The 9,466-nt window shown below is 57.5% G+C and overlaps 1 protein-coding gene across 1 annotated transcript; it reads right to left on the reverse strand.

Moving 5' to 3' along the window:
- Positions 1-660: 660 nt before the first annotated feature.
- LOC120400051 lies at positions 661-8,398 on the reverse strand. Its single transcript, XM_039528419.1, has 5 exons — positions 7,931-8,398; positions 5,304-5,387; positions 3,471-3,708; positions 2,172-2,378; positions 661-1,455 (listed from the first exon to the last, which is right to left on the reverse strand). Exons 1-5 carry the CDS (start codon positions 8,330-8,332, stop codon positions 1,238-1,240), a joined length of 1,149 nt encoding a protein of 382 aa, XP_039384353.1. The 5' UTR covers positions 8,333-8,398; the 3' UTR covers positions 661-1,237.
- Between the last annotated feature and the right edge of the window lie 1,068 nt (positions 8,399-9,466).

Consider the following 9,466-nt stretch of genomic DNA (forward strand, 5'->3'; position numbering starts at 1 on the left):
TGAGGCATCAGCCTTATATAGGCTTTTCCAGGTGTAAGAACCTTTGTTCTTACTGTGGAAAATTACAACAAAATGGAGTCTGCAGTCACATGGACAAGTCTCTGCATACCTTGCTGAGTCACAAGGGTGTGTCTGCCTTCTCTCCATGGGTCAATTGTGTAGCTGATGGCCCTTAATGGGCCATCAAGCTGGCTAGGCAGAGCTAACACCAACTTGTCTGCGGGGTTACCCAGCAGCAGAACACGCTACAAAATACAGCCTGTACAAAGCCAATACTTACAACTTCCACTACAAAATGACACACAGACATACAGACAGCATAATCATAACCAGCAACCCAGAACCTGGTCTTAGACACCTTAGATGACCCCCTTTATCTAAGATTTGGTGCCACTGCAGGACCTTGGTTGCAGCCCATGTTCTATATGGTCCCAATTTATATCAATAACGTCACACCCCAGTGGAAAATCAAAGAACTATCCAAATCCCCCCCTAACCTGCAACTGATCTGGCCATACACCACCCTCCCCCCCAGCCCGCTGGAGTCTGAAAGATGAGGGGCCAGTGGTTAGGGAGCAGCCCATCGCCAAGAACAGGCCAAGCCAGCACCTTGGCCAGAGCATAACGCTCATTCGCCAGGCCACAGAGCCTCCCTTGGTCTCCCGCTGCAGCCCTGACTGGGCTAGGAGTGACAGGTGCCCAGCACAGTGGCTGCCCTCCCGCCCCCGGGTCCAGCCCAAAGCGCTTCCACACCTGCCAGGCCCCCGCCACAGGGAGGGGGAGCAGCTGTAACAGAATCCAAGAGAGCCAGAGCTTGTCTCATCACACGGCTCGCACGAGATCCCTGTGGGGACCGATCAGTGTTTGTGGGCGGGCTGGGGGCAGTGGGGGAGATACAACCAGGCACAAGGCCCATAGCACAGGCAGGGGGTAGCTGTATAATGTGGCAGGAACTAATGCATCTGCACAGCGTTACCCTAAGTGTGATAGGGAAGGGGAGGGACCGACACGAGGGTAGTTGGTGGGCAGGAGGGGGAGCAGAGGTTGGTAGGACCAGCTCCAGCCCAGAGAAGATCATTCCCACGGGTAACAGTCCAATATGCTACAGCACTGGCCCCACCCAGGCAGTCCCAGCTAGGACTGGTCAGGACAGTACAGTCACCAGGGCGTAACCCAGCCCCATGGACACGCCACATCCCAGCTCACAGATCCCGCCACCTCCTGCAGGGGCTGCCCCCTAGTGGCCGGCCAGGGCCAGTTGCTGGAGGGTGGCAGACACAGAGGCCACAGCAGCAGTGTTGGCCTGGCACTGGTAGAAGCCGGAATGGGTGGAGAAGCAGCCGTCCACGGTGTGCAGGAGTCCCGGGTGCTGGGCCTCCCGCCTGCTGCTGGCGTAGAGCTCGGCCCGCTCGTTGGGCTGGTGATGCAGCACCACCAGGATCATCTTCCTCGCCGCTGGGCCGGAGGGGAGAGAACAGCGGTCAGGGCAGAGGCAGATTAAGGGTTCCTGGGGCCCTCCTCATCCCTTCTACCTACAGCCCCTTCCCCAGGCCTGCCCCTCTTCCACCCAGGGTCCCCCACATTCCTCCCCCACCCCCTGCAGCTGCAAGACCAGAGAATCTCCAGCCCCATGCTGCAGTGGGGGTCAGGGCGCTGGGGCTTCCCCTGCCTGGTGATTCTGCTGGAGGCAGGGATCAGGGAGTGGGGGGCTTCCTCGGCCCAGCGGCAGTGGCTGCAGGGCAGGGTCCGGAAGCCACGGGAAGGGGCTTTCCCCAACCCCAGCTAGTAGCTGCTGCTGCAGAGTGGAGTCAAGGTGCAGGGACTCCCCCTGCCCTGGCAGCCAGGGCTCCAGGCATCCACTAGCAGTGGTGGATTTTTTCCGGGGCCCCCCCCCAGGCATGGGCCTGTGAGCCCAGTGGCTAAGTTAGGGGGCGGAGCACAAAGGGAGGAGCAGGGTTGAGGACCGACAGCTGGGGTGGGGAGCCCGGGGCTGCGGGTTGGGATTGAGGTGCACGAGCCAGGCAAGTCCCTGGCCGTTCGCTGCCTGCACCAGGCAGGCACTTTGGGTCCACCCACTGAACGGGCGTTGCACTTAGTTTAAGGGAAGTGGAGGCGGCAGGGGCCCCTGGCTGGAGAACGGCTCAGCTCATGCAGCTGAAAGGGCCACTCACCGGGGATCCTCTCCAGGGCGTTGCTGATGTCTGTGCCCGAGCGGGACGAGATCGGGCAGAAGAGCAGCAGCGGGCGGCTGGAGTGCGGCTCGTACTCCCCGGCCTGCAGGGAGATGCCCTGGGCCGCGAGGAGCTGGGCCACCTGCTCCAAGAACTGCCTCTCGCAGCCAGCCGTCTTCCCGCTCACGCAGACCTGCAGGGGCAAGGCTGGCAGGGAACGGGGCTGGTTAGCGACACGGCTCAGCCAGCGGGATGGAGGCGCAGCCCTGGTCCTGCGCTGGGCACTCTGCCCCCTAGTGGCTGCAAACCCAGAGGGGTATACGCCCTACTACTGCTAGTGGTAAGGGCAAATCCCCCCTGCCACACTGACTGTACCCAAGGGGGCTGCAGGGGCCTGGCTGTTCTAACCCTGCCAAATCCATCCAACTGTTCTCAAGGATCAGTTGGGTTCGGTGGGGAAAGCTGGGGCTATGATAGGAGTTTGCTGGCACTTGTCACCCACTTACCTAGCAGCACAAGATATGCTCCCGTCCCCCCCACACCCAGCAGCGCCAGCCTTCCCCCCAGTCCCCTCCCACACCCAGCACCACCAACCCCCTCCCAGCCCACCCCCATACACACCCAGCACTGCCAGCCCTTCCCTGCCCCCCATACACCCATCAGCACCAGCCCTCCCCCCACATACACGCCCAGCAGTGCCAGCCCTCCCCCACACCCCATACACGCCCAGCAGTGCCAGCCCTTCCCTACCCCCATACACCCATCAGCGCCAGCCCTCCCCACATACACACCCAGCAGCGCCAACCCCTCCCAGCCCACCCCATACACACCCAGCAGCACCAACCCCTCCCAGCCCACCCCATACACACCCAGCAGTGCCAGCCTTCCCCACCCCCCCATACACACCCAGCAGTGTCAGCCTTCCCCCCACATACACACCCAGCAGCGCCAACCCCCTCCCAACAGTGCCAACCCTCCCCTGCTCCACCTGCAGCTCCCGCAATGGCTGGAAAGTCGTCCTGTGGCCTCAGTGACACAGGATTGTGGGTAACGACAGTCATGGGGGGAGGATGGGCTGCAGGAGGGTCTTTCAGCCGTTTTGGGGGCCGCAGCCCAATCAAGGTGGAGCACTGCTGCCCCAATCAATGGAGGCGACCCCAGCCCCACTGCTCCCTCGGCTTGCCTGGCTCTGGTCCCTGCTCCTCACAAGGGAAAGGAGCCCCCATTCCAGCCCTACCCAGGCTCCCCCGTGTTAACCCGCTCAGGGGAAGTGCCTGCCCAGGGCGCGCCAGGGCCCACCTGTGCTCCGGGTGGCCCACAGGGGCGATGGCTGGGAGGTCCAGGGGGATGATGCCCAGGGAGCTGGAGGCCGGCTGGCTGGTTCCAGGGGTGGTGGGGCTGCCAACCTGCCCTTCAACTCCTCCAACTCCCGCCGGAGCCTCTGGTTCTCAGTGAGCACGCGGCTGGCGATTCTAACGGGCGCTTCTAGTGCCTGCAGGAATTCCAGTGTCTCGGGGTCCGAGGAGCCTTTCAGAGCCTGCGGGGAGTGGAAGGGGCTCAGTGCTATTCAGCATCCCAGCACGGGCAGGCACCAGCCAGAGACACAGGGAGATGGTGTAATATCCCGGTCTGACCATGGGACTGGGGACCAGGACTCCTGGGTTCCAGGACTCCTGGGTTCCATCCCTGACTCGCTGCGTGACCTTGGGCAAGTCACTCAGGCAGGCCCAGATCCTCCAAGGTGTTTAGGCGCCTAACTCCCAGTGCCGTGGTGTCTCTGTGCCTCAGTTTCCCCAGCTGTACAATGTGGATAATAGCACGTCCGAACCGCTGGGTGTTAGGAGGATAAATACATCAAACACTGTGAGGTGCTCAGGGACCACGGCCAGGTAAGCAGCTCAGGTTGATGGAAACTGGGAGGCAGCAAGTACTGTCTAAACCCAGAGGGGAGCCACGGGGCAACCAACGTGACAAAGGAGTGGCTGAGGCCTGCCCTACATACGGGTTTTGTACCCGCAGAACTATGGGGGACACAGAGCTGATTCTTTACTGAGTCATGCTGATAAAAGCCCCAGTGTGGACCCAGTTAACCCGGGATAAAGGTGCCGGATACCAGTAGAGCTTATTCCCCAGGAATTTGAAGTCAAAGTCAGACAAACGCCTGACAGGGCTGGGCTGGATAACACTTAGTCCTGCCTCGGTGCAGGGCCTGGCCTAGAGGATCTGTCGAGGGCCCTTCCAGTCCTACATTTCTAGGAGCCTACGTGTTTCTCAGAGCAACGCTCCAGTCCAAACAGGAATTCATCCCAGGAAGTGCTGCAGCCTGTGTTAGGACAGACTAGATGATCACCTGAATGGGTTCCCTAGGGAGGTGGTGGAATCTCCTTCCTTAGAGGTTTTTAAGGCCCGGCTTGACAAAGCCCTGGCTGGGATGATGTAGTTGGGGTTGGAGTAGATACCTCCTGAGGTCCCTTCCAACCCTGATATTCTATGATCACAGTGGTCCATTCTGGCCTTGGAATCTCTGCACCCCTTCTGGAACAGGGCTAGCTATACCGGTATAAGCACCTTTATACAGTACTGGCATAACTGTGTCCACACTAGGGGGCGTTGTACCACTCAAACCAGACTGGAGTAGTTAATGTGGTACAACTCCTATATGCCTCAGACAAGGCATGAGGCACAGAAACGCTTCCTGAGCCGAGCGTCCCAAGTGCAGGGAAGCGGGAGAAAGCGATCCCACAAACCACCGGGAATCGTCAGACAGCGATGAGGAAAGAAACGGGATCTCGCGCTACCCAGCAACCCGGTCCTTCGATCACCAGCTCTTTGGGACAGGGACCGCCATTTTGTACAGCACCTAACACAATCCTGGCCCAGGACTGGGGCTGCCAGGCTCTACCATATTAGAAATAAACGATTCATGTATTTGCTTGTTATTACTCATCCTCATCACTGGCTCGGTGACAAATGGACACAGGCTCGAGCCCCAGAGACAGCGGGTAGCTTTTCCCTGGGTGTCTCTTACTCTGAGAGGTACACAGTGGTTTGTCTCTAATACGTGCCGTCATGTGTAGATTTGATCATGACGACAAAGTCCCAGTGAATCTGAATGGTCAGAAAGTCCCTCACCTCCAGCTGAGCCTGCAGCCTCTCCGCTGTCTTCCGGAGCTCTTGGGCCGTTCCAGCTGCACCCCGGGCACTGTTAGCGCCGAGCTTAAAGACAAAGCAACAATTGAACAGTAGCGATAATGCCCAGTGTTTTGGCCTGGTTTCAATCTCTTTGTCCTTTGCCATCACATGAGTTTCAGGGGACATCGGCGGATTGCTTCAAATCAAGGGCTCAATCAACCCACAGGTGTTGGAACTAGGGGTGCTGGGGGGCTGCCGCACCCCCGGGCTTGAAGTGGTTTCTATCATATCCAGGGTTTACAGTCTGGTTGAATGGCTCTCAGCACCCTCACTATACAAACTGTTCCAGCACCAATGAATCAACCTGTGGAACAGTCTCCCACTGGGCAGATATCTGAACGACCCACAGCCCTGGAACACAGCTGCAGTGACGGGGGTGTGCAAGAGGGACCTAATGTGCCTTTTCTGTCTCAAATTTTTGTGAGTAAGGAGGGAGCCTATCTACCGGTTAAGGAACAGGACAGAGTCACAACTCCAGGGTCCTATCTCTGGTTCTGCCACTGGTGGACATCCCTTCTTTCTGCCTCGGTTTCCCCATCTATAACAGGGGACTATGGTACTTCCTTTGCCTCCCGGCAATCCTCGATGAATGCAGCTGACCCCAAAGTTGGGGGAATGGTAAATAATGAAGAGGACAGGCACAAGCAAACAAGCTGCATTTTAACAGGGCCCAGTGTAAACGTACATTCAGGCCATAGTTATAGGATGGGGGATTCTATCCTAGAAAGCAGCGACTCTGACAAAGATTTGGGGCTAGTGGTGGATACTTGGCTCAACATGAACCCCCAGCGTGATGTGGCCAAAAGAGCGAATGTGATCCTGGGATGTATAAACAGGGAATCTCGAGTAGGAGCAGAGAGGTTATTTGACCTCGCTATACGGCACTGGTGCGACCGCTGCTGGAACACTGGGTCCAATGCTGGTGCCCATAATTCAAGGATGTTGATATACTGGAGAGCAGTCAGAGAAGAGCCACAAGAATGATTAAAGGATTGGAAAACCTGCCTTGTAGTGATAGATTGAGCTCCCTGAGTCTATTTAGCTTAGCAAAGAAAACAGAACGGCCATACTCTGTCAGACCAAAGGTCCACCTAGCCCAGCGTCCTGTCTTCCAACAGTGGCCAGTGCCAGGTGCCCCAGAGGGAATGAACAGAACAGGTAACCATCAAGTGATCCATCCCCTGTCACCCATTCCCAGCTTCTGGCAAACAGAGGCTAGTGACACCATCCCTGCCCAGCCTGGCTAACAGCCATTGATGGACCTGTCCTTCATGAATTTATCTAGTTCTTTTTTGAACCCCGTTATATTTTTGGCCTTCACAATATCTTCCTGCAATGAGTTCCACAGGTTGATTGTGCGTTGTATGAAGAAATACTGCCTTTTGTTTGTTTTAAACCTGCTGCCTATTCATTTCATTTGGTGACCCCTGGTTCTTGTGTTATGAGGAGGAATAAACACCACTTTCTTATCTACGTCCTCTGCACCAGGCATGATTATACCGACCTCTGTCATATCCCCCTTAGTCGTCTCTTTTCCAAGCTGAAAAGTCCCAGCCTTATTAATCTCTCCTCATCTGGAAGCTGTTCCATACCCCTCATCATTTTTGTTGCCCTTCTCTGTACTCGTTCCAATTCCAATGTATCTTTTGGGAGATGGGGTGACGATCATGGTCTATAAGTACCTACGTTGGGAACAAATATTTAATAACGGGCTCTTCAATCTCACAGAGAAAAGTCTAACATGATCCAATGCCTGGAAATTAAAACTAGACAAATTCATACTGGAAATAAGGCATCAGTTTTTAATGGTAAGAGTAATTAGCAACAATTTCTGCTCTAGGAATTAGTCTGGAGGCAGGTCTCTGGCCAGTGGTATGGGGGAGGGGGGGGTGTCAGACTAGATGATCACAATGGGCCCTTCTGGCCTTGGAATGAAATAATGTTCTTTGAGATTTCTGGATGTCAAGGGAATTAGGCCCAAATCCTCCAAAAGGTATTTAGGCTCCTCCCTTCCATCAAAATCAACAGAGGGGAGGAGCCTAAAATCTTCCAGGATCTGGGCCTTAGTAGCTAAACTTGGCTATTTTTTGTTAAAGTCCTAGTCAACTAGGGAGAAAGGTGGGGTGGGGGGAAGGAAGAGGGGGAGCCCCTTCTCCTGTTATTCCTGTCGCCCAGCTCAGACTCGGCACCTCTCAAATAACAGGTCCCCCCACCTCGGTGCTATTGCCAGGGCTCTCCCCCAGGGCTGCAGTGCTCACACAAAGCATCTTAGAATCACAGAATCTCAGCGCCGGCCGCTGGCAGCGGAACCACCACCCCTGGGCTGGGCCGGTCCCCTAACTCTGCCTTCCCAGCCCGCCCTGCAATGCGCCCAGCTCTGGGGTGGAGCGCAGCCGCCCGTTAGCCACAGACTGCACTAAACCCAGGAGCAAGGGGAGCTCACTGCAAACATCGTCTAGAAGGGGGCAGGGTCGGGGGTACCCAGAGGTTATTTAGACGGGGAACGAACACTGCCCCCCCCGCCCCACAACCAGGGCCTGGGGCAGGGCCACGCTGGGTGTCCTCACCTGAGGCCTCGGGGTGTCCGGCTCCCCGGCCGGCGGGTCCCTGCGGCTGGACGCCTCGGGGCCCTTCGCAATTAAGGAGAGTAACCAGGCCACTAGGGCGGGTCCCCTCCACTCGGCGGGGCTCAGGTCAGCGCCTCGCCCCTGCGCCAGCTCCGGCCCGCGGCGGCCCCCGGGCTCGGCCCCTGCGCGCTGCCCCGGCTCGGAGCTCGCCCCGCCGCCGGGAGACTCCCGGGCGCCCTCCCGTCCCCCCGCCGGGGTGCAGCGCGCCCCTTCGCCGCTCTCAGCCATTTCCTGCGAACCGAAAGCGAAAGCAGCCGGGCCGGCGCGCCCAGCCCCGCTCTCCGCAGCCCGCCGGCTCCTCCCCCGGCCGGCCGGGGATTTCGCGTGGGGCCGCCCCTCCATGCGCCCGGCAAAGCCTCAGGCAGAGACCAGCAGACTCCTGGACGCTGGAGCTGTCGCCCTGAGATATTAACCCTTTGAGCCTTTAACAGGCGGTGACGCTTTAGTTTCTTGTAATCTCACCAGGGAGCTGGTCACACCCACCCGGGACCCAGTTAACCTGTGGAACTCATTGCCAGCGGATGTTGTGAAGGCCAAAGGTATCTTAGAATAGCAGCTCAGGGTTGGAAGGGACCTCAGGAGGTATCTAGTCCCACCCCCTGCTCAAAGCAGGACCAATCCCCAGACTGATTTTTGCCGCAGATTCCCTAAGTGGCCCTCTCAAGGATTGAACTCACAACCCTGGGTTTAGCAGGCCAACGCGCAAACCACTGAGCTTCAAAAAAAAACAACAGTGAAGTTCTTGGAGGACAGGTCCATCAATGGCTGTTAGCCAAGATGATCAGGGACACAACTCCATGTTCTGGTTATCTAGAGCCTCTGATTGCTAGAAGCTCAGACTGGTCGATAGGGGATGGATCATTTGAAATTGCCCTGTTTTGTGCACTCTCTCTGAAGCATCTTCTGGCCCCGGCCACTGTCAGAAGACAGGAGACTGGGCTAGATGGACCATTGGACTGACCCTATATGGCCATTATGGTCAGTTCTGGGACGGTACTCAGATCTTAACAGTCCAACCCTCAATTGTCCACTTAATTTTGTGTTCTCCTACAGCAGTTCTCATCCGTTTCCTGTCTCCGACCCTCCCAACATGCTATAAAAACACCTGGCCTCAGCTGTGGGGGGCTTAGGGCTTTAGCCCTGCAGGACTGGAGGCTCAGGGCGTCAGCTTCTGGGGCGGAGGGGAAAGGGACTCCAGGTGTCTGCCTCGCAGGGCACTGGGCTCCCCAGCGTTAGACCCATGAAGTGGAGAGGCCCATTTCAGCTCCATGGCTCAAGACCCACAGGGGCACCAGGGCTCGGGACTTCTGCCCCATGGGGGACTCTAGGGCTTGTGGCTTCAGCCCTCTGAGGGACACCAAGGCTCTCGGTTTCAGCCCCATGGGGGTGCTGGGGCTCAGGTTTCAGCCATGGGTCCCCATGGACCTGTGAAACCGGCTCGTACGCCCCCACCCCAGGGGGCCATGGGCTCCTGGT

Source organism: Mauremys reevesii, linkage group 3, assembly GCF_016161935.1.
Source record: "Mauremys reevesii isolate NIE-2019 linkage group 3, ASM1616193v1, whole genome shotgun sequence".
NCBI classification, from domain to species: domain Eukaryota; kingdom Metazoa; phylum Chordata; order Testudines; family Geoemydidae; genus Mauremys; species Mauremys reevesii.

Excerpts from the sequence above, each read along its gene's own strand:
- LOC120400051 (XM_039528419.1), bottom strand. The coding sequence starts at position 8,332 with ATGGAGGGGCGGCCCCACGCGAAATCCCCGGCCGGCCGGGGGAGGAGC. Across the intron at positions 5,388-7,930 it reads CGGACACCCCGAGGCCTCAG|CTCGGCGCTAACAGTGCCCG; the intron begins GTGAGGACACCC and ends TTTGTCTTTAAG. Across the intron at positions 1,456-2,171 it reads CGCCCTGGAGAGGATCCCCG|CGGCGAGGAAGATGATCCTG; the intron begins GTGAGTGGCCCT and ends CCTCCGGCCCAG.